Source organism: Acipenser ruthenus, chromosome 26 (assembly GCF_902713425.1).
Source record: "Acipenser ruthenus chromosome 26, fAciRut3.2 maternal haplotype, whole genome shotgun sequence".
In the NCBI taxonomy this organism is placed as follows: Eukaryota; Metazoa; Chordata; class Actinopteri; order Acipenseriformes; family Acipenseridae; genus Acipenser; species Acipenser ruthenus.
The window spans coordinates 12,284,571-12,310,029 of NC_081214.1; the positions used below are offsets into that span (position 1 = coordinate 12,284,571).

The following is a 25,459-nucleotide window of genomic DNA, read 5'->3' on the forward strand; positions in this document are numbered from 1 at the left end:
TCTATCTGATCTGAAACCCCTTTCCACACGAGGTGAACAAAGCCATTCTTCTCTGCACTGGAACATCAGAGGAAAGCAAAGGGATCCTCCTCTGCACTGGAACATTAGAAGAAAGTGCACCACCTAGTGGAGAAATGGAAAAACTACATCGAGAGAAAACTGATGCTGTGTTTGATCTGCTGTATACGTGTGTTTTGGTGGACAGTGTTTTCATTAAATGTAAGATAGTGGTGACACAGAGGGTTGGTATACTTGAATTGCCATGCTCTCTGACCCGCCATGGGGACATATGAAGTTCAATCGCATGGCATGCTGGCTGGTTAACAGGGCAACATGCAATCAGTATCTATCAAATACTTTGCCTGTCCCTCGAGGAAACTTACTCAAGTCTGCAGAAAATACCCTACATAACATAACGGTTGTGTTTCCAATGCTCCCGTGTTGCGATTATGCATTTATTTGAACTAAAACCCTGGATTGTTGTCGGAGTACTTGTGAATTAGAACGCTTGCTATTTTATGGTTTGATATTGATCTAGGCTATGCTTTGTATCCCATGGCAGCAGGCGGGTATGTTCAGGTATTTCTAACGGTGCAGATGGTCGCTCTAGCGGACCGGAGTGCGGAACTCTTTCCCTCTCTACCTGTTCATTTCAGAATCCGCCCCCAGCGCTTACGGGCCCTCCCCCCACTTTACCGGACCCCACTCTTTGCGCATGGGCACTGTGGCGCCCCTTCTGTTATTATAATGCCACTATCATTTCTCCTTTGAAAATGGCGGCGAGTCACGGAGGCGGAGGAGCAGCCACGGCTCTGCAAAGCCATAACTACCCGACTGGACCACACTGGAACCCGGGTACCTTTCATCCCCAGCACCATCTCCACACGGCGCGGAGCTTGGATCGCGCCCTGGAGGAAGCGGTGTGCTCGGGGATGCTTAGCATTAGCGGGAGGAAACTGAAAGATTTCCCCGGGATGAGCTATGATTTGACCGATACAACACAGGCAGGTGGGTTTCAGAAAGACACACTGTGTCACCACATCATACACTTTCACTGTGGGTTAGTAACAGGATTGGGGTATCGGGCGCTATTTTATTGTGTCGTTAGTAATTATTATTCTAACAATACATGTGCTGTCTTTTATGAATATACGACTATTTTGTTTGTAATCCAGTGTATTATTTATCAATATAGTGTACTACTTTTGTTTCTGTTTTAACTTAATGTGTTATGGATATTTTTGTTATAGTGCTGCACTTAGATTTGTTTAATACAAAAATGCAAGGTTATCTCTCTCGCTACAAAGCCTGTCAGAACGTAGCCAGTGCAATTATACTGAGCGTGCCCAATCAATTTGCTTCCTAATTCAATGTCGTCGTCTTGATTTTTCATCAGTAATGAAGAACATTAGTTAACCATTTAAAGTGGTTTTGCTTCACAAGTGCTGTATTGATAAAGATCTAAACATTTTTTAAGCTTGTGTAGAACCTAGGCACGCAGACTAACACTTACAATAAAAAAAATAAAACTGCGTACAATAATGGTATAATATACATTTCATTCACGCTGAGTTATGTATGGGTGTTTATGTTTTACACAGGGACCCTGCATGCTTGGTCTCGGTCTCCAGTTTCTATTCACAGTAAAACCAGACACTTCTTGCCTAGTTCCCTAATCTTTATATAACGCTTGCTTTGTTTATGTACGCGTGCTTTGTTGCATCTATTGTAACGTTTACATATTACTTAAAAGTACGTGTTGTTTTTAGTAAATGTTGCTGCTACGGTCAAGGTCTTTGTATCGGTCATGGATTGTATTGATTTCGTGTTTTATGGGTGGCAACAGACTGTTCATTCAATTTTGTTAACAAATAAAATATTTCGTTTTATTGTTGAAGCTGTCACTGGTATACCAGTAGCCTTAAGCATCGTAGAGATGCTTTGACATGTCTGGTGAGGCGCTTGGTACACTTTCTTCAGTGGGGGAAGGGGGCGTTTAACTGTGGCTTCTACCACTAGGGTTCAGAGAGGGAGAAGAGAGACGCACGCCCGGGTTGCTGGTCTGATTTGCTGGCTTTGTGAGTGGAAGGCCTGGTACTTTCCTGTGAGGCAGTAAACACCAAGGGGCTTTGGGTTGTGTGCTGTAACAGGGTGTACTGGAATCAGGATGCTATGAGGAGTGATCCCACTTCAGTATACTACTACTAAAAAACACGGCTCAACTATGGATTAAACACAATGTTTTGATGGGTCTTTGAATGGTAATCAACTGGTCATCCACTTTCAAACCAGAAGAGTCCAAGTCTGCACATGCAAAGACCATGTGATTCTCCACTGCTGTCCAGGGACACTCAAACTCTATTCGGTATCTCCGGCCTGTGCAGTGACATAACTGACTAATGTGGTTTACATGCTGTAGATTTACACTCTTCTCAAGCCCAGATCCTTGAATTTGTTGAACTGTGTCTACACAGGAGAGGGCATGTGAGATGCAACATCTGTCACAATGGCTTCCCATCAGCAACATGTTCACTTTCCAAAGCGTGTTATACTGTAGCATGCGCGCCCAACCCGAATACTGTAGCGTGCGCGCCCAACCCAGAACCTAGTATGAGCAGTCCACTGTCAGTCACCCTGTACCATTTAAAATACAAAGACAAGCTTCGGGATCAGCTTTCTTAAACACAGCCATACATGGATACGGACTCGCAGACACTATGGAATGATGCAAAAAAAGAAAAAAACAGCTGTAGCCCCAAAAGCAAATTTTTTTGATTGAATGCTTAGAATTTACTTAACTGGTCAAAGTAATAGTTTCCTGAAATCTACGATGTTGAGTGTGATGGGGAGGGTGGGGGGGGGGGGGGGGGGGAGGCATTTATTTTGAGAGAAAGCAAGCGAATAGGAAATTCGAGACCGAACAAGCTTCTGACATCTTTAAGCCCTGCATTATACATGACGGTAGCTTTAGCGGGTGTTTCAAGAAGCTGTCCACTGTCTGCTTGTAATTCCCATAGCACTCCACTGTCTCAGTCAGCCTGCCAGGGTGCTGTAATAACAGGGTCAGTTCCTGAGGGCCCTGCTTATCTCCAGATTGGAAATAAACACAAATCTAAAATAAGCTTGTAAATTCAGAAAAAAAAAACCTTTAAAAAGTGCCAATGCCATTTGAATTTGGGGCAGTTAAATTTCTATTGCTTTAAGTTTACCTGTGAAGATAATGAATCTGTGGTCAGAGGAAGTTCTTTCCAGTTCAGTGTGCTGCAGGGTTGCTCTCATTATTGCATTAAAGATTTGTTTTAAAGCCTGTATCTTGTCTAAGAGGAAATGCAGATACTTCTCTAATCCAACATGTGTGATGCTCATGAGGAAGTTCTTGTAAACAGAAAAGCATTCATGTGGCTACAGAGCTGCTGAATCCACACAAACAGTGGCTGGGATGTTTCCCAGTGCTTTGAGAATGGAAACAAACATTTTCACGTTACAAAACTGATAACAAACAAATCTCAAGGCTGATTGAAGGACTGAAAGGTGTGCCTGCCTGTGCTGTTTGTTTCTGGTTTTGTAAGATCAGTTTGATGGAAAGACCTTGAGAAATCTGGCCCTCAGAACAGTGTGTCTGCTCAGAACACACACAAGCAAATGGCTAATGTTAGCAATCGCTTTGGGTGTTTCTTTTAGTTTTGATTGTTAGCGTCCTGTAATACAACACATGTGCAATGTTGAACATCTGCAGTTTGAAAACTCAAAATCCATGTTCTCCGTGTCCGTGTTCAAGCTTTGTTTAATGGAACATACAGTAACATCACTGACATGTGTGCTGTACCTAAAGTAACATCACTGACGTGTGTGCTGTACCTAAAGTAACATCACTGACGTGTGTGCTGTACATACAGTAACATCACTGACGTGTGCTGTACATACAGTAACATCACTGACATGTGTGCTGTACATACAGTAACATCACTGACGTGTGTGCTGTACATAAAACCTGCATGTCCATCTTGCAACAGCAGTACAGTAGCTGCTTCTGCATACAAGGCTGCAGAAATTGCTGAGTCACAAAGACCAGTGCCATTTTGGAGAATAGGTTTTGCTGCACACCTCTAACCCCAGAAGTCTTTGAAGAATGGTCACATGCTGTGTCTCAGCAGAGCAATTAAATCACCTTGCAGACTCTTGCTCTTGCTGCATCAGATCAGCAATTTGCACTGGTCATGACACAGGCTTGCATTTTGCTATGCATACAAGCCCAGAATAAACAAGACCTGTTGGTCTTTCAGCACTGCTAAACTCATCTAATGGTTTGTTTTATCACTGTAACTCTTATTTTGGTTTCTTTTTGGAGGAGTCATGCAGGAAGTCTATTTATAAATGCACCGCTACTGTAATACTTTATTTCTGTTTCTGTAGCTCTGTGAATGTTGCAGTTGCCATAGAAAATCCTCTGAATGTCCAACTTTATGACAAGAATACAGTGCAATAGTGATGCTCCGTTAGATATTCCCACTGTGGCTTCAAAGTGAGAATTTATGTTCGTAACGTCAGGGACTGACAGACTGACTGGTTGCTTAGTAACTAGTTGCTGCCAACACAAGAAGACGTAATCGTGGGCTAAAATTAGTGAGCCAGTCCTAGAGACCGTACAATAGGTAACAAGGACGACACAGCGGATCCAGTTTGGAGTGTACCTGCTGTTCATTTTGCAGTAACTGTTTTATGAGGAGTATCAGTTTCTTTCTACCATTGCTGTGTCTATCTGGTTTGGGGGGTAATAAACACAAATCTCTGCTCAGGACATCTGTTTGTTTTAGTTTTAATCGCTTTTGGTAAACAGTACCAACACTCCAAAAACAGACTGCATTTCTAAGGATATCTCTATTCTGTTTTAGTAAATCACAAATATACACTATATTCTGCAACCAGAGTAAAATACAGGAAAAAACAGAAAAAAAACAGTGCATTTATGAATTCAATTTCACTTTTTACATGCAACTGCCCAGTTCAACCATGTTAAAACAAAAAAAGGGACATGATTTTTTTCTCTGCCCTTCAAAGCCAGTTTTGTGTGTTATTGTTTCTGTCTTGGGTTAACACGCACAGTGCAAAAAAAAAAAAAAAATTAAACCTGTCCTTTGTCATGGACTGAGAGCGCACAGTAAGAACTGTTTCTGGAATGCTGTTTTGTAAATTGCCAAATGCTGTGTGACTGGGTGAAACCCCTCTTGTATATAGTGTTTATTTTGTGTCACCCTGTCTTGTACTTGTTTCCCTTCACTCTAATTCTGCAGTACCAGCTACATCATTAACAGTGTTATCTTTATCTTCATATTGGTTTACGTTTGTGTGGCAATGTGCCCCGCCCCTGTGTGCATTTCTGTGTTGTATGTTGCGTGTGGTGTGTTAATGTTGGTGTATAGAGATGGCTGCACAGGATATAAATGGGTGTGTGCAGCATGAGTTATTTAAAATGTATAATTGTATTTAGGCACGGGATTGCACATCACTTCACGTGCATTTAAAGTATATAATATGTGAGCACGAGGTTGCACATAATTAATTCACGTGCTGGGATTCAAGTGAATAATTAATTGGTAATTGAATCCCGGCACAACAGTGTATATAGATGCACGTTTTACTCACTCGGGGTTGTGTGTTCGGTGAGTGGAGAACGGGTGTGGAGAAGGAGGTAAAATAAAATATAACCAAAAGAATAATAATAATAACTGACTCACCGTGTGTGTTTGTCTGTCCGTCCACCGTTTTGTTTAAGTGTTAGTCCGTTTTGTTTATCTGTTTTATTTGGCGTAAAGTGCCGTGTCCTGTCTTCTGTTTGTTTAAACCTTTTATTTATAATAAACCGCGCAACAGCGCTACAGCGCTTTCATCATTTCACCTCATCTGTCCTGTCTCTGTGTATTCATTTCCTGGATCTGACGGCACCACTCAGCCAGCCGTGTGACAGTTTGGTATAGATGTTTAATTTTGTGTGTGTGTGTGTGTGTGTTAACTGGACCCAGCAAAGGGTTTAGTTTGGGCCTGATTTAAAATGCTCACTTTTCTTCCATGTGTGAATGTGGACAGAATGGAGAAAACCCCGGACCGTGATTGGAGGTCAAACTAATTCATTATTCAATGTAGTTGAAGTGATGTGTAGAACTGGCTGTGCCCACTCTGTATTCTCATTCCTGTAGTGGCTGGGGCTTAGGAAGGAGATCCAGTGGGTTGCTGCTTAACAGCATCCAAAAGTCTGTATATTGTTAAAATGTTTATACCTTATATTTTTTTGTTAAATACAGAGCACAGATGGTCTGAGGGCATGTGAGCGTCCTCCGATCTCACAAGCCTAAAGCCAGAATCGCTTTTACACCGTGCAATCCAGAGCAGAGGTGGGCGGGCTACCGATCCCAGAGAACAGAGGTCATCCCTGCCTCTTATCCACTCTGAATGTGCTCGGTGTCTGGCCAGTAGGTTTCGCTGTCGCGCGATGAGAAGCAATCCCTGCCGGTTTCCCATTCCCCACCAGGGGAGCATCAGAGCCAATGTGACGCCCCCTTCGGAGCCCCCAGCAAAGTTCAGCCTCTTTGCACAGCCCAGCTCCTTCCAAGCTGCGTGACTCCTCAAGCGCTCCCAGCGGCAGTGTTTTAACTGGATGAGCCACTTGGGGACCCCGCACATCACTATTTCAGTGGCTGCCTGGCTTCCTGTCTTTTTGCCTGATGGTTTTGCCCAACCCTCACATGCTGTATTACATTATTCTCTGATTGTCTTGTGTAGTACATGTGCAGGACCACACTGTGGTGTTTCACACACGCTGATGTACCTGACATTGTGCATTTATCTCATGCCAAGACGTTAATAAAGTAACTGCAATGTAGTAGAACGACTCCTCTGAGATGCAATATCTTTATATATCCGATGGACCCCTGGAACCAATTCAATCAGATATGACCGATTCTACTGTATTGCAAGGTACTGCAGAGTCTTAACTGCTGTATTGATAAGGGACTCCGATTCAGAAACGGACAGACCCACTTCTTATTTGCAACTGATGGCCCTCTCCTGATATTTAGAATATTACCTCAGATAAAACTTTTTTTTTTTTGTGGTGCTTTTGTGTTTGTATTAAACACACTGCTTGTCTGCCAGCCTGTCTCTTGATGAACTCTGTAGAAGTTCGGGAGGGAAGTGATTGTTATCGGAAAACAGCTGCAGAATCCAGTCCCCTGGCTTCTGTTTTAAAAGCTTGTGTTGGTCTACACTTGAAACATCCCTCTCTGAACCCCATGCCTGTCCAGGATTGCAGTTCCTCAATTCCAGCTGATACGCAGGTTACAGGAACGAGATGATGTTCTAAAAACCACAGATTCTACATTTAAAAAATAAACTAGTGAAAGGTGATGTACCTGTGATGCAGGGCTTCAGACCAGGAGACCCCTGTCTCACTTTCTTACAGCTGTATGCAATTGCAAGTTAAGGCTACTTGATGCAACTTCTAAACAGGAATCTGTTCTGCTCCTGTTTGAAATGAGCTCTTTTCTATGTCGGACACTACTGTCAAATGAGGAAATGACTCAGCTGCAGTATTTGTCATTCTTAAAAGTAACTTGTCCCACAGCTATGTTCCGTGTTGTGGTCATATGCTTTTTAACACCGCTGGTTGTCACATTCTTCCATACTGCAGGTTACCATTCTGTGCTTTCTACAGTATTTGTTGGCATCCCAGTTTTTTTGCATCCCCCCTTAAGGTTGTTCTACACAAACTTCACACCACTTTGTTTCTCTCCTGAATTTTACAGAAAATGTCCACAGAACTGTTTTCTGAATAGGCTTACAGTAAAATGTGCAACCTTTTTAAAAACCTAAAAGTCTGTGTAATATAAATAAATACATATTAAAGCTCTGTGAGCCACAATCTCTATTTGTTTTATAATAATACTGAAATATATTATTTTCTGAAAAGATAAGGGTTTCCTTATCCTGATAAGAAACGGCTTAGTGGGTTGTTTCTTGTATAGTAAATATAGGTTTTAATCACAGTGTCTGCAGCAAAAAGGCAGGCCTAGACAGCAAATGTAGGCCTTTAAAGGGAGGCTGCCAATTGTGCACTTGACCGCAAGAACAACAAAGCCAGGCCATGTTGATACATCGTGTGTGTCTGCCATGTCTGAATGCACTGTACTATTCCTGTGTGATGGGAGCTATCTTTATCTTGTAAATATGTCCAGTTTGAAACAGTATTCTGTCATTTAAGAACAAGCCTCCACTGCCTCGAGATCTGAAGCCCAGACGATGCCTGACCATAAAAGGAGAAGCAGCAGAACTCTCTCTTTGGGCCTTTCTCCAAACAAGCACTCGCCCTCCGCAGGCATCTGTTAAAAGGGTTTCTAATCTTGCAGTGAATGTGACTGCACTTCATCAGGACCTGTGCTGCTGAACTTTCTTTCACTGTTTCTGTCTGCAGCTCATGCCTGCTGTCTGGCTGCTTGCTGTATCAGTCTGCACACGGACACCACATTCCAAAATGTTTAGAAACACCATCAGTTGAAAGTGATGCTTTGTGTCCTCGTGTAGTTTTCAGGGGCTCCAAAATAGCGTAATAAATGGAATCTGGAGTTCTTCATTGCAACACCATGAAACCTGTTCATTCTACAACATGTTTGAGTTGTTTCGGACCAGCTGAGCTGATGACGTTTAGTGGGGCGGAGATACTGGGATCCAAATTCAACAACAGGAAAGCATCGGGTACGATTAACACCCGTTTCATGGGCTGTGGTTTTCCTTAGCTTCACAGTATATCTGTGCAGCAGCCGGTCAGAACCAAAGGATATATTAATGTTCGCTTTGAACACACAGTACACGTGAGCGAGCCTAGTGCTATCAGGAGGGGTGTGCGGTCAGCCTGTTGTGAGGGAGCTGTATGAACACACAGTACGCCTCTCACTGGAGTTTGGAGTTTCTTGACTTGCTCTTTATTGTAGAAAAAAAGGGCTTTTTTCCTATATGATGAAGCTTGCAGTCTCCTAGTGCTCTGTATGAAACTAAGCTGGTTATTTTCTTTCATAGATAATAAGTACTGTACAAGAAAACAACTGAGGTTTTAAACTTGGTTAGGTTGAAATTTGACCTGTAAATTCAGGAAGTTTCTCTTATCCAGACAAGCTTATCGCAGTATTTGAATGGAAGCAGCCCCATTTATCACAGCCTTCTCAAATGCAGACATACATGGCTGTTGCGCTTCAAACTTATAACTGAAGCAGATGATAGGAAACTGCAGGATTTGGGCAAATCTTTTCATTGATGTTTAGGTGCCATACAGCACCTAACCACTTGGAGGGTGTGTTTAGTTCAGAGGGAGCACACAATGTCCTGCTCGTATCACTGCTGGGCATTTCCAAACAGAAGCCTGTCAGCCTGGCCTCCTTGAAGCAGATGGTTTGCGTTTGGGAAGGCATGTTGAAGTGGACCTTCCCCCACCCCTCCTAACCCCCTGACCCCCTGATGTGTAAAGACTGCCACAGCCCTCTTTACAATAGAGACTCCTGCATTTCTATACAGCTCAGGAGGAGATTCATTTACTACTGGGGTGAAAAGCTTCAACCCAATTTCAAGGCCCAGTAAGAATCTTTTTGCATTCTGTTTAGCCTCTGTGATGTCAGAACGGGTTTGGCCAAGCCATGGTGGGAGCGAATAAAGCTACTCGACTTGTGTCTTTAGCTGCTTGTATTCAGAGTGGATATGATTCAAATGCATTACATTTTTTAACAATTAGCTGTAAGCATTTGGTAAATTGCACATTGAAGTCTTCCTGAGAAAATATCTGACTGTTTATTATTTCCTAAAGAAAATGCAATGATGTGCATGAGCATATCATCCAAACTGATATATCGCCTGTTAGGCTGCCTGACTGTATAGATTAGCCTTCATATGGGACAGTGATTGATTTACACTTGCTCTAAAATGAAAACACTGCAATCACCATAATTCTCCTGTTTGGTTTGCTGAGGATAAGTGACTGGAGCACAGCTTTGGGGCTCTTTTGCTCTGAGGCAGAGCAGTATTGATGGTACAATACTGTAAATAGAAAAGCACACATGATCATGATTGTATATGGTGTAGTAAAGCACACACAATCATGATACATGGTGCAGTAATGCACACACGATCATGATTATATACATGGTGCAGGAATGCACACACGATCATGATTATATACATGGTGCAGGAATGCACACACGATCATGATTATACATGGTGCAGGAATGCACACACGATCATGATTATACATGGTGCAGGAATGCACACACGATCATGATTATACATGGTGCAGGAATGCACACACGATCATGATTATACATGGTGTAGTAATGCACACACGATCATGATTATATATGGTGCAGCAGAGGTTGCGCTAGCTTTTCTATTCATGCGTTCCTGAAGCGCACGTGCCGAAAATGTTCTCCCATCCATCAAATACTAAACTATTGTTAACACAAAGGCTTGTGCATTTTGGTACATTTTATGACTGTTTTAAACTCTATGCCATATAGTAGTTTAAAGAATCTCTCTCTGTGTATAGATATACGTATGATCAGACGCACCTTTTTTGTTATATACTAATAGTAGACTGTTCCCATGACAACGAGACGGGATTCTAAGCAGTGTTTGTTGCCATCATCTACGTGTGGTTTCATATTTTTCTGCATTCCAATCAGCAACAGCATCGCCATGTCTTTTAATCGAAGATTCTTGAAAATCTGTAAATCCGCGTGCGTGTTTTATTTTTTGCCCAGCAGCTCTTTCACACACACTACAATACATCTTGCCGTCTCAATAAACAAGCTACGGGTACTTCATTTCCCATTCAATATTATAAGAAGGTATTTTTCGTTCGCGTTTTTCTGCATTACTACTGCTTCGGTCACTGTAGACTAGTTCTTGTACAGTCATAAGTAGATGGCTTAGATGTAGATAGGAATCCCCTGAAGATGCTGACTGCTTAGCAAACAAACTTCCGATTGACTTGCTATCAGTGTACATTCCGAACTAGGTATTCATTTGCATAAAAAAAAATCTGTCCGGACTTAAAACTAGTGGCGAAAATAACAAAAGCACAACGTTAAAACTGCGATCGGGGATGAACAATTCAAGTAATTTGTCAGCTGTTTGAAATAAAATTAAAAGGGACCTGAATTCAGCTCAGGCAAGCTATGAGGTAAAAGCAAAGATTGTTTTGCAATAACAGCTTTTACAGAGTTTAATTTTGAAACAGAATCAGATAAATGTGTTTAAAGGGACGTCACTTGATTAAAAATAACCCCCGAAAACTTCAAGCCCTACGTGTGTGTGTGTGTGTGTGTGTGTGTGTTCGCATTTTAAGGTACTTTTTCCAAAATACTTTTAACGTTTTATTTCTTAGCAATATAGTGCTTAACACGTTATTTAAAAATAACATACAGTGCATGGGGGGATGTTATCGTATTAATTTCCAATGTTCATTGCGCTGGTAGGAACTATAACCGAACTATTAATATAATAGTAATAGTGTGTGTACGCATTACGCCCGACTAAACATGAAACGGTACTTCATCGTGGACGTTTTGAGCTGGATTAATTAACGTTTTTTTAGTACGGTTCTCGAGATCGGTTATGTAGTGTGTACACGGCCTAAAAGTAAATATCCTTAATATTGCAGCGTAAGCCAAATATGAGGTTTATTGCTGCCACCTAGAGGACTAGAGTGTACTTTAGTCTTTGCGGTTATATTGCAGAATATTTTTTTTAAATGAGCAAGCATTTAATGATCATTTTGCTGCAGTGGAATAATTACCGGGAATATGAATGTCTCTTTCCCTTTCATTCTGTGCGTCCCGTGAACACAAAATATTTTTTCGTCCAATGGATTTATTTTGCGTGTAGAACGCAAAATTTTGCATTAACACCACTGATGCAGTAAAACACACACGATCGTGATTATACATGGTGCAGTAAAGCACTCCATAGAAGCCCCTGTAAATGCGGTCTCACTGGATGTGGTGCCTAGGTACTGGACATGTGAATGGAGATGACTGTTAGTCATGCTTCCTGTTACTAACTAATGTGCTGTGCAGCTTTCTCTGGCAGTTCTGAACAATTGAATTGATCATCAAATGAGAGTTTATTTTAATCTGTCTTGAGGTCTCCACACACCAGACGCGATGCAATTTTTATTATTTTTTTTTCAACTTTCCAGTATAACTTCCATTTTTGTCTCTCCCTTTTGATAGTGTCTGAACTGAAGAAAAGATGCACTGGCACTTTATAACATCAGTTCTGCAGTCCATATTTGTTTTATGAATTAGTCAAGAAAGTAAGTGAGGCAAGGATGTGTACTAAATATGATTTTATATATTTTGTTTAAATATAGTTGTTTACAGAACAAATAAATAAATGACTCTCACTGCGGCATAGAATTCTCGGAGGAATCTTTCTGAGTTTGTGAACGTTGTAGTTATTTAGATCGTCAGGTTGCAAGACACAGGCTTGTCCCCATTTTGCTTTGTTGTGTGAAGAGAGGGAGGACGCTCAGCGTGGTGACGTAATTTACGGGAGTTTGTCAAAAAAAAAAAAAAAAAAAAACTTGACAAAAGCAACGTCAAGGGGGCAATAATTGGATCGATTTTTGGTCATGTGATGAAGTTTTAACCAATCGCATGCCAGAATTTAGGACTGGATTTTTTAAAATTATTTTTTTTGTTATTGTTTCTTGTACAGTATTCCATCACATTGGGGAAAAAATGTGTTAAACAATGCATGATCTTCATAAAACTGCATTTTCACAAAAAAACGTTTAGTATAGTGCCATGCGGTTTTTTTCTGAAATCCAGCAATAAGAGAATTCTCAGAATGCAGCTCCAGCAGTTCACACACCTTTCCTAGCTGTGCTTGTTGTCATGGAAACCTTGCACAGCCTTTGTCCCGGCAGCCATGTTTAAAAAGCAGGTTTTTTTTAATGTATATTTTAGTTAGTGATGAAACTGGTTCAGATCTTCTTGCACCAGCTACTGTACACATGTATAAATACTGCTCATGTTCTGAAGAATGAAAAGAAGCACAGCATCTTCCTTCAGAATCCTGTGACTGACCCCAGTACCCGAGACAGGAAGCTAAACATTGGGGGCCGAGATCATTTCATTTCCTGTTTCTCTATTGCCCTACTGGATGTATTCGTTATTCGCTCGACTCGCATGTCTCTGGATCACTTACTGACCGCCTGCAGTTCCTTTTTCACTGCTCCCTGCATCATTGCTGACTAATTACAATTTTAATTCATGCATTTTCTTAAAGTGATTTGAAAGCCTTCGTTCCTACGTGTTAAGAGCTGTGTTGGAGTTTTGTACTGTACCCCTGAATGTGACTCTGAAATACCTGGCTTGGATTCCTGTGTGTGTGTGTTTTCAGTCCGGTTCCCTGAACCAGGGCTCACTGGTCAGTTGGGGCTTGTTGACCTTCCCAATACGTCTATTGTGGAGTGTCCCCTTCAAGACTCTTTAACTTGTACTGTTTGGTAGAAGCAGTGCAGTTAAAATGCAAATACATGGATGTGGTGTTTAAACATGACCCATGTAAAACGAAGCTGTGTCTTTGTGTAGTTAAACTTAATCTCTTATCTATTGTGTTTTATTTTTTTTATTATTATTATTATTATTATTATTATTATTATTATTATTATTATTGTTGTTTATTTAGCAGATGCCTTTATCCAAGGCGACTTACAGAGACTAGGGTGTGTGAATTATGCGTCAGCTGCAGAGTCACTTACAACTACGTCTCACCCGAAAGACGGAGCCCAAGGAGGTTAAGTGACTTGCTCAGGGTCACACAATGAGTCAGTGGCTGAGGTGGGATTTGAACCGGGGACCTCCTGGTTACAAGCCCATTTCTTTAACCACTGGACCACACAGCCTCCTTTTGAAAATGTCTTTGCTACAATATGAAGTTGTTTCGTGACTGACCACCAGTGGGTGCATGTATCTTTTACACAGCACCCTGTACTGTATTGCTTGTATCTTACACAGCACCCTATACTGTATTTTTTATAATAGTAAAATCTGAGTTTTCTACTGCAATTGTCAGCCTTCTATTAAATTCTATTAATTTTGAGTCTGCATTGAGCCCCTGCCTCTTGTTTTTGAGGGTACCCTGCTGGGCTGCAGATGGGTTACAATCCATCCATACAATAAACACACATGCCAGTTAATCCCATTCATCATGAGCTGAGAGCATGTCTATTCCAGCAGGCTGGTTATTCCAACTTGTTTATCTGCTGAGCATAGACTGCTGCTTGACATCCACTCTCCTCCCTTCTTACAACGAGTCCCTGGAAATGCTGGTACCACAGGGCTTGACAAATCCACAGTCTGTGGCACCAGACAGTCTAATTCTGTGCATAGACCGGTTACAAATAAATAAGCAGTCTGAAGTGGTTCACGCTGATCTGCTTCCCCACCTTACCTCAGGAAACACAGGAGTCTTTTTGGAAGCATGCTTTGCTTGAATGGTTAGTGAGCATGGTAAATTTATCTAAGCAGCATCAACAATACAACATTACACAGAACATGGTTTAGGTGACAGTGACATTTCAGCACAATGGGGATGAGCTTTGCCTTGTCACAGCCCTGATTAGCGCTGGTCTTGGGCTCCCTTGTCTTGGGTAACATTAAAGACTAGAGCTCTAATAAGCAGAGCTCTTGAAGTGTGCTCTTCAAACGGTTAAGATGGGCTTTGCTGTTGCAGCGTGTGTGTGTGTGTGTGTGTGTGTGTGTGTGAAACAGTCATGTCATTTGGTTGGGTCTGTCAGAATGCATGTCTATGAAGGGAAATAACAACATGCCATAGACACTGTGAGACACAATGAGTGCCTTGGCTCTGTTTGCTACGGTACTGGCTTAGACCCGAGGGGCTGTTTTTGAAATGTATAAGTTACATGCTAGCTGCTGTTTCACAAAGAGAACGGTGCCTTTAAACATCAAAGACGGCTCTCTCCTAAAGCCTGCAAGTTGCTCTGAATGCTGTGTGAAATACTAAGCGGCGCAAACCGTATAATGAGATGTAAGTATTTTGCCTTGCGCTTGGGCAATTGCTGACCCTCCAAAAACTTTGCACCTCCTCTTACAAGGTGCAAACCATTGTAGAAGGTAATAATTCTACAAGGAATTAAGAAGGTAAGAAGGTAAAGCACACACCTGCAGAGACCTATCATTGGCCTCAGGTTGGCTGCTATGGTATGCCTCCTGATGCGGTGACGCTTGGCTCTTGTTGAGGACAGGCAGGAAAACCTTCAGAGGAGAAGAGCAAGACGGAGAAGACCCTGCATATTCAAACCCAGGGTCACTTTGTTTGGGATGCCGGAGGATGCGGTGGTGGCGTTATCGTCTCACTCCACATCATCCTAGACCTAATCGCTGAATTTCACCTTTTCATCACCTGGTTGACTGTCCTCCTGGTAACACTGACAGCATTGACTTTCTCCACTATAGAGAACCATATGGCCTCTTTGGTAGCATAACTGCTGTTGTCTGAGGCTTTTTCAAATAACTCAATTTCATGCTGAGTCACCTCAGCCGTAAGGACTCTCCACTCCTCCTCAAAACGTTTTTTTTTTTTTTCTTTTCCGTGCACCAAGAAGACTTTGCTGCCCTTCCTCTGACATTTGTCGTGTTTTGCGTTGATTTCCGTGCTCTACAAATCTCATACAGAGCCTACTGCTCTCTGTACTCCCAACTCACCTCACCTCTGTGCTGTAAGTACGGCTGCTAAATAACCCGCTGCACAGGCAGCACTCATTGAGATGCTTGTTGAGCCATTTGCATTGCTCTTAAGCTTGCACAGGCCGCAGTGCAAAATAATTGCCTGGCTGCTAGGCAATTTGGATTTTACAGCCGCAATTGTTTGCACTGCGCCAATCCTTACATTTTCATAGATTCTATTGCCGTTTTGCTGCCTTGCTAATTACGTTGCTGGTAGTTTGTGAAGAGAAATGGAAATAAGATAAGAATGAAACCACTATGGTGATGTGCATCTGTATTACAGGCTGAAATGATAATTTTTTTCTTTATCTATGTGAAGGGTTCATGACAGTGGCACCTGGTGGCTGAATATTGTATTGCAGCAAGAATTATGAGGGGAAGGGTCCAATGTAAACATTCTACACAACCCAACAAAATGCTCAACTTTCAACACGTTTAGAAAAAAATGCATCATGAAACATTTCACGTGTTACATTTGAGCCAAATTCAGACTGCTTCGTTCAGCCAGCAAGTCCAGCAGCTTTCTAATTGTTGCTGACAGTTGTACCAAATCAGCAGCTTGTCACCCCTGCTGGGGCTGGGTGTGCTTAACCTGCAAGCACAGATATCCAGGAGTCCATGTAATTCAGATCGGGGCCCTGTGTACTACGCGTGTGCTCCAGTCTGGACAGACTCCCATTCTGCAGGCTGCTGAAGTGCTGGGAGTTTCTACGTTCCCTCTAAGACTTTCATTTAGTTAGCTGCTGTGGCTAAAGCAACTTGACATTTTTTAGCCACACTGGAAAAACTTAAGCTACTGAACAATAATGTAAACAAGTTAAACATGCTGTTTCACAAGGCAAAAAGACGTGTATTTTATTTGAAAACACGTAGATATTTAAATGCCAGACAGTACCCTTTACAATACACATAAATAGTATATTTGAAGTGCACTATAACTCTGATTCCCATTTAATAAATGCCAAACTTAGTCCCACTTGAAAAAACGCCATTGCAGATTTCCTAAATTCTGAATAGGTATGCAGAGATATTCATGTACTGCATAATCCTTTACATTATTTTGACTGTGACGTGGTTTTCTTTCCACTGCAGGACAGTGCTAGTGTGTGTTAATATTAATGCCTACCTGACCAACCGCAGCTCTAGTTACACAAGCTTGTACTAATGTGATTAATAATATTAGTAGGATTGTACAGCCACTACTGTGTTTTTTTTACCGTGTTCTTTCACCTGGGACTACTGACAGTAATATTGCACCGATTCTGACATCATAGTGAGACGAATCCTTCCTTCTTTTTAAAATAATAAATGTATTTTTTTATTAAATTGTTCCTCTTTCGAATCCACTCTCTTACTATTTCCAAAATATATTTCAACACATTTTAAAGAGATGGCAAACAACGAAAAAAAATAAAAATAAAACTTAGCTGTGATCTTTTGCTGCGTGTTTCTGGCTTGCCGTCTGTGAAAGTTATTTCAGGACCAGAGGGTATGTTTGAAGCCATGACTGCTTCTCCTCCCTGTGACTGTCATGCTCATATTTTAGTTGTGTGTACATGGTTGGTATTCCTTGGGCTACATCTTTCGGAACATGATTTTGATAATTTGTCTGTACAATTTTTTTTAAAACATGTCAAGAATTTTTCCGTTAGGATGCCATGTTTTCAAAAAAATATTTTTTTTACAAGCAGCGCGGTCCGCTGACCTGTTTCTAATTAGAACCTCTGTCCTCCCGCCAAACAACGTTTGTGGCATACATTTTAAGTTAAAGGGCTTTCATTGGGCGAAATGAAATCAAACTAAACAGTCTGTATTGATTTATCTACCAGCACAGGTTGAAAGTAATCGTGCAGGCAGTCTTACACGAGAACATTTTTCAAAGCCTTCACCACCGTGTCGAACTTTGTGAAAAACAGTTGAGCCACAAGGGAAAACGTTTTGTTTGTGGCTAGCGGGAACGTAGAGTTTGCATGTTTCTTTCCTCGAAAAAAGAAACAAGGACCAGGGGTCACAAATGGAAATTAGGTAAAGGGGCATTAGGAACAGAAAATAGAAGGCACTTTTTTACACAGAGAATTATGAGGGTCTGGAACCAACTCCCCAGTAATGTTGTTGAAGCTGACACCCTGGGATCCTTCAAGAAGCTGCTTGATGAGATTCTGGGATCAATAAGCTACTAACAACCAAACGAGCAAAATGGGCTGAATGGCCTCCTCTCGTTTGTAAACTTTCTTATCTTCTTATACCAGTGAGGCCGGTATGTGTTGAACTGAACCTGTGGAAAGAGAGTGTTAGAAGGGAACATGGACAGTGTTGTTCATTGCGGACCAAATACAAAACTGGATTACAAATCACTTACCTGTGCAAGGATGAATAAAGTAGGTATAACTGTTAAAAAGGACTTTGGAACCGAATACAGCAAAAACGAACTGCTGGTGTTTATGGTTAGTTGGGCCAGGGTAGCTGGACCCAACTATTTAGTTATATAGGGAAAATGAAAGTGAGTTCAGCTAGCACTCTAATTAAAGGGTAGGATTTTGTTTTGTTTTATTTTTTAAAGTTATTGAACTGTTGGCTGTAAAAATAAATAAATAAATAAATAAGCACCCTATTTTTGCTCGTTATATCTGTCTCCTGCCAGTCATTTCAGCACCACTTCAGACAGACACCCACACAAACAGAGCAATATATATATATATATATATATATATATATATATATATATATATATATATATATATATACACACAGTACTGTGCAAAAGTTTTAGGCAGGTGTGAAAAAATGCTGTAAAGTAAGAATGCTTCCAAAAATAGACATGTTAATAGTTTATATTTATCAATTAACAAAATGCAAAGTGAGTGAACAGAAGAAAAATCTACATCAAATCCATATTTGGTGTGACCACCCTTTGCCTTCAAAACAGCATCAATTCTTCTAGGTACACTTGCATACAGTTTTTGAAGGAACTCTGCAGGTAGGTTGGCCCAAACATCTTGGAGAACTAACCACAGTTCTTCTTTGGATTTAGGCAGCCTCAGTTGCTTCTCTCTCTTCATGTAATCCCAGACAGACTCGATGATGTTCAGATCAGGGCTCTGTGGGGGCCATACCATCACTTCCAGGACTCCTTGTTCTTCTTTACGCTGTAGATAGTTCTTAATGACTTTCGCTGTATGTTTGGGGTAGTTGTCATGCTGCAAAATAAAGGAGACAGCATTGAGGAGACCATTAATTCTGACCAAATCCCCAACTCCATTTGCAGAAATGCAGCCCCAAACTTGCAAGGAACCTCCACCATGCTTCACTGTTGCCTGCAGACACTCATTCGTGTACCGCTCTCCAGCCCTTCGGCGAACAAACGGCCTTCTGCTACAGCCAAATATTTCAGATTTTGACTCATCAGTCCAGAGCACCTGCTGCCATTTTTCTGCACCCCAGTTCCTGTGTTTTCGTGCATAGTTGAGTCGCTTGGTCTTGTTTCCACATCGGAGGTATGGCTTTTTGGCCGCAAGTCTTCCATGAAGGCCACTTCTGACCAGACTTCTCTGGACAGTAGATGGGTGTACCAGGGTCCCACTGTTTTCTGCCAATTCTGAGCTGATGGCACTGCTGAACATCTTCCGATTGCGAAGGGAAGTAAGCATGATGTGTCTTTCATCTGCTGCAGTAAGTTTCCTTGGCCGACCACTGCGTCTACGGTCCTCAACGTTGCCCGTTTCTTTGTGCTTCTTCAAAAGAGCTTGGACAGCACATCTGGAAACCCCTGTCTGCCTTGAAATTTCTGCCTGGGAGAGACCTTGCTGATGCAGTATAACTACCTTTTGTCTTGTTGCTGTGCTCAGTCTTGCCATGGTGTATGACTCAAGACAGTAAACTGTCTTCAGCAACCTCACCTTGTAAGCTGAGTTTGGCTGTTCCTTACCCAGTTTTATTCCTCCTACACAGCTGTTTCTGTTTCAGTTAATGATTGTGTTTCAACCTACATATCATTAGCGCCTGTTTGGTATAATTGTTTAATCATACACCTGACTATATGCCTACAAAATCCCTGACTTTGTGCAAGTGTACCTAGAATTGATGCTGTTTTGAAGGCAAAGGGTGGTCACACCAAATATGGATTTGATTTAGATTTTTCTTCTGTTCACTCACTTTGCATTTAGTTAATTGATAAATATAATCTATTAACATGTCTATTATATATAAAATGTGTGCTATTGTCTGTCCTCCCAATTGTATTAGAATATATTGTGTATCTAACTGAAAACAGTATCCGGTATTACTTTCTGCTGTGGACTGTCTGGCTGTGTCATGTCTTTGTGATTTGCTGCTGTGGGGGCCAGTGGTTCAGATGATGCAAAGTGTAGACAATGTGCATTTCATCCCACTAACAACCTCCCCCAGGGATGACAATTAGACTCCACTTGTATGCAGTAGCAGTTTGAGTCACCCCAGATTTAACTATGAGCTTAATTAGCAAACCAGGGAGGAAAACCTCAGCTGGGAGGGAATGGCTCAAACTGCTGTGCAGTGGGAGTCTTGTAATGTATTTCCATCCAGGTCTTTACAGTGGGAGTCTTGTAATGTATTTCCATCCAGGTCGTTACAGTGCAGACCTGGCAGCTGGGCATTTCTGTGCTGCTATCTAGGTTCTTCACAAACATCAAAGAGTAGGAACTGTAAGAAATTGTTTCTTGCTACATGTACTGTAGTTGCATATCATTACAGGGATGGAATTGCATAGCAGTTTGATCCATTTCTGGTTTACATGGTTTTACATCACCACAAAGATAATAATAACCCTTCAGTCTATTAGGAAGTTAGTCCCTGCTTGTAAAATGTGGCAGAAACAAGCTGCCCCACATTGCTTCACAACCTATAGGCGCGCTCCACAGACACTGCCAGGAGCACTCCGATTCCAAAGCTGGTGTTTACTGAAGACTGCGAGTGGTTTTGTCAAGCATGGCCCTGGGATATTATTGAGGATAACGGAAACCTTTTTTGGTTTCACGTATTTCAAAACCGAGAGCTAATCAGGCTTGTCGTGAAACCTGGAATGGTTGAAACTGCTGTCGATAGGAGTCTGCTTGCTCATCCCTGCATCCCAATTGTTTTATTCCTGTACTGAAAATAGCCCTTTCATGTGCTTCCAAATAAGGCTTACAGAATTTAAGGGGGCGGTGGAGCGAAGGGCTAAACATCTTTCTCTTTCTTACTTTTTATTTAGTTCCATGCAGGATCAGAATGGTGTCCTTGGCTACACTTTGCAATGCTAAAGCCAGTCTTCCACTTTAGAACAAGGAGCTCACAGATCACTGACACAGTGTTGAGCTCCTTGTGAGCTCCTGTAGCTCTGCCCAACTCCAGCTACTCTTCCTGCCATGTGAGCAGTCGTGTCTGCCCTCGCTGGTGCAGCACGGGTTGGGGGCTAATGAAGAGACTGGATAAGAACTAGGCCTACAGTACAAGTAGCAGCAAAGATCTTTTGTGATGAGTTTTGAAATAACATTTCTTTTATACAGTAGTTTTCACCTCTGTTTCTTAGGAATGGTATTCAACCTTGTTCACAAAATAAGGAAATCTAAATAAAAGCTTCCTAGTGTGGTCCCAGCAGACCGTTCTTAAAGCTGCACCATTGTGAGGGTCTGAAACTTTTTCAAACAGTGCACTCTGTAGAGGATTGCAGTGCTACTGTACCAGCAGGTCTGACAGTGCACTCTGTAGAGGATTGCAGTTCTACTGTACCAGCAGGTCTGACAGTGCACTCTGTAGAGGATTGCAGTGCTGGGTACTGTACCAGCAGGTCTGACAGTGTATTCTGTAGAGGATTGCAGTTCTACTGTACCAGCAGGTCTGACAGTGTATTCTGTAGAGGATTGCAGTTCTACTGTACCAGCAGGTCTGACAGTGTATTCTGTAGAGGATTGCAGTGCTACTGTACCAGTAGGTCTAACAGTGCACTCTGTAGAGGATTGCAGTGTTGGGTACTGTACCAGCAGGTCTGACAGTGCACTCTGTAGAGGATTGCAGTGCTACTGTACCAGCAGGTCTGACAGTGCACTCTGTAGAGGATTGCAGTGCTACTGCACCAGCAGGTCTGCCTCAGTACTCTATGGAGCAAGCCTCCAGAAGCTCAGTAAATCTGAGCCCTGCTGTTGATGAAACTCCATGGGGAGTGTGCAGTACTGTACGCTGCTTGGTAACACGCACAGCATCTCAACAAGGTTGTTTTCCCTTGGGAATGTTGTGCTGTACCCCCTAGTCAAGGGGTAGACTTTGGGAATTGTGCATGGTTAAGGATGTGCAGGCCATGTGTGTTAGCTTAGTGTAGCCAAGATTATACTTACTACACATTGAGAAATACTACTGTAAATTACTGTAATTCACAAAAATAACACCATCAAATCACACTTCCTTTCACATAATGCTTTTAAACTATTTTATGTGACAAAAAGCTGAATAAAGGCCTACAATTTGAATTTATTTTTTTTCTTTAGGACAATCACAATTTTAAAAAGACCCTAAAGTTTCCACAATGTGTTCTGCTGCCACAGTATGAATTATTCTATTAAGATATATCCTTTGCTCAAAACAGCATGGGGCTGTTTGTTTGTTTGTTTGTTTAGAAAAATTATATTGTACCCAAAAATAAATTAAGTGATTTGTCAGGGCATCGAAGCCCCTGGTATGGTATTGTGTTGCTGTACCCACGAGGCTGGGCATCGAAGCCCCTGGTATGGTATTGTGTTGCTGTACCCACAAGGCTGGGCATCGAAGCCCCTGGTATGGTATTGTGTTGCTGTACCCACGAGGGCTGGGCATTGAGAAGCCCCTGGTATGGTATTGTGTTGCTGTACCCACGAGGGCTGGGCATTGAGAAGCCCCTGGTATGGTATTGTGATCAGGGATCGGCTTGCTGCAGATAACACAATGGGAAGGGACTGTCACACAGGCCTGGGGGCTTTCTGCAGGCTAACAGAGCACTAGCCTGAAAAGAGGAAGAGGGATTATTGTCTGACTGTGTTGAAAGAGGTGCCTGTGATTCACTGGGGATTCCGGGCTGCTTCTGCTTAGTCCAGGGGATTCTTCATGGGAATTTCTGCTGTCTGAGTCTCACTTTCACGTCTTTGATTTGTTGCTGAATAACTAGCAGTACTGTATCTCTATTCACTTTTGTTTTCAACTTTAATTGAATTTCTGTTTGAATTGAAAGTTGTATTACTACGTCTATACAGAAGCACATTTACAGTATACTGTACATTTATAATTTCTCAGGCCTCTATCCAGCATGTAAGGATTGGTCATGAATTTGCACAATTATCTTGTTTATACTACAGTGGCCGTATGCAGGATTGGCTGTGTGCAGTACGGGTATGCTTGTGTTTGACTAGCTCATGAACAAACCACTGCAGGGCAGCTGTACAGTAATGAACCTGGCAGTACAATGTGCATGTAAACTGACTAGGCAAATGTTACATTGTTCAGGTCCAGGCAGTGTATAGCATTGGGGGGATCCCTGTATAGAAACAGGGACATCTCTCTGTGTCTGTGGAACACTGCATTGTTGTGTACTGTGTGCAGGTGCCCATGGCTTATAGTCCAGTGATAGGAAACTTTATCTCTGGTTGCCCAAGGGCCAATGTGTGGCTCTTAAGCAACCTTGAAGAACCACTTCCCCTTCCAGCAGTAACTCGGTTAGAAATTGAATTGGATTCTGTTAAGGCTATTTTGTAGACCTCTTTTCTTTTTTTTTTCTCTCTCGATTTTTACATTGGATTGAGCTGTATGTGTCAGTCTTCTCATTTTATTAGCAGTTATTCTGACATCAGCCGCCCCAAAGGGATGCTTTTTTCTGGTAAATATAAAGCCAGCTCATATCCTGACAGTAATCAACTGCTTGTGGTCGTGTGGTTTGCAGTGCGCAGGTGTACAGGTGATGCAGGTGCTCCAACGACGACAGACATGAAGTTCACAGTTCAAAACAGTTCTTTTATTTTTTCTTTTCTGCTTGAGACCATTAAATGATGCTGGCTCTACACAACACTGTGTATTGCCAGCGTATAAACCACAGGGTTCAGTCCCGAAATAATAATACAAAGAACAACACAGACACGGTCACTTCTCCTGACAGTGAGTGCTCTGAGTGCAGGTGCGGTGCAAGGTAATTACAGTGACAGTCGTGCAGTGTAGTCCGGACTTGATGCTGGTCTGTAGCGACAGCACCCGGTTCGTGTTAGCTGTCTAACAGTGACAAACATAGGAGTTAGTTTCCACAAACAAACAAAACACTTAACACTCACGATACACACCATAAACCCTTTAACCACCTATACTTGGCACAATAAAATCCCAGTGTGTCTAAATAAAATTCATCAATGTAGTTAAAATGCACAAGCTTACAGTAATACTAATAGAGGCCAATTGTATTTTGAATAACGCTACTGATGTAAAAGGCTTCTTTGTAGCTGCTGTTTCATAAACACATTGAGAATACCACAGCAGTACAAATGAACACTTTTTTTTTTTTTTTTTTAAATCCGGTGTAATAATTGATCTGTTCACCCACTATGACAAAATCCACAGACCACTTCTTAAAAATGAACTGAAAACAATCAGATGGAGATCCAGTTGAACAAACAAATATTTATTTGATTTGCAGAGTTAAACATAAACGTTCCATTAACAATTACTTTCTCTGCTTTGACTGTCTTGCAGGACGCTGTGATTTGGAACAAGACCCTCGCCCTCCTCCTACGGAGCGCATTTATTTTGTCCTCAATGTTTCATTGAAGTTAATGTTCTCGCTGATTCAGCACCAAAAAGCCTTTCATAATTCCCCACCACTTCTACTGCTAGCTCCTGGTCTGTAAACTTTAGATTCGTCACTCTGTCCTCCTGGGTCGCTGTCATTGTGACAAACTCAGAACCGTACTTACCTTTTCTTTCGAGCGTCCTTATATATATATTTATATATTCCACGCGATGTGACAACTTGCAAATGAATCATTTACCTTGCTTCATTTTTGCACAAGGTGTGGCTTCCCAAATGTAAAATGTGCAGGAGAGTAGCGTGAAGACACAGTGAAAGCTGCAGGAAAGCAGCGTGGTGATGGTGTGAGAGTAGCGTGAAGACACAGTGAAAGCTGCAGGAAAGCAGTGTGTTGGTGTCGTGAGCTTGTGTGAATCATGTTACAATCACACTGCATGTACTGTATTACTATACCTACTGTATTGATTACTAGGATGGACAGCTGTTGCCCACAGCTCATTAATCAAAGCATCATCTGACTTTGATTTTCTTCAAGTTACTATATATTGGCAGCAATAAAGCACATGAAGCCTTGTGCTGCATTTGCAGTAAAAGGACTTGCTTGTTCCTGGACAGAGAAGCTCATTGTGTGTCAGTACAGTGCTGCTCTTTGTGGAGGCACCCGCAGCTCTACCGGAACTTCACACCACAGCAGCTCCTATTGCCTGTATTTAGGAAAGAATAAGTAAATTGCCAAGTATTTCTTGGCTTAAGGTGAATGTATTTCGGGAGAATTTGAAAGAAGTTAGGGGCATGACTAAATCTGAATCTGTTGGCTGAACTTGATCTGTAGGGGTGGGGGACTGCAGATCCCTGGGCACCTGTATCATGCTGCACCTAATCATTTTACATAGAACTGGAG

At 41.8% G+C, this 25,459-nt stretch overlaps 1 protein-coding gene across 4 annotated transcripts in view; it reads left to right on the forward strand.

Annotated features, from left to right (window-relative positions):
• The first annotated feature begins 713 nt into the window (after positions 1 to 713).
• The window catches only part of LOC117430736 (leucine-rich repeat and calponin homology domain-containing protein 2-like), an 83,257-nt gene continuing 58,511 nt past the window's right edge, over positions 714 to 25,459 (forward strand). The window contains exon 1 of one of the 4 annotated variants that reach the window (XM_059000672.1): positions 714 to 1,008. In XM_059000672.1, coding sequence (XP_058856655.1) covers positions 774 to 1,008 — 235 coding nt within the window. In that variant the 5' untranslated portion in view covers positions 714 to 773. The remainder of the gene's footprint in view (positions 1,009 to 25,459) is intronic. The other 3 variants (XM_034902605.2, XM_059000670.1, XM_059000671.1) reach the window with 3 other exon arrangements.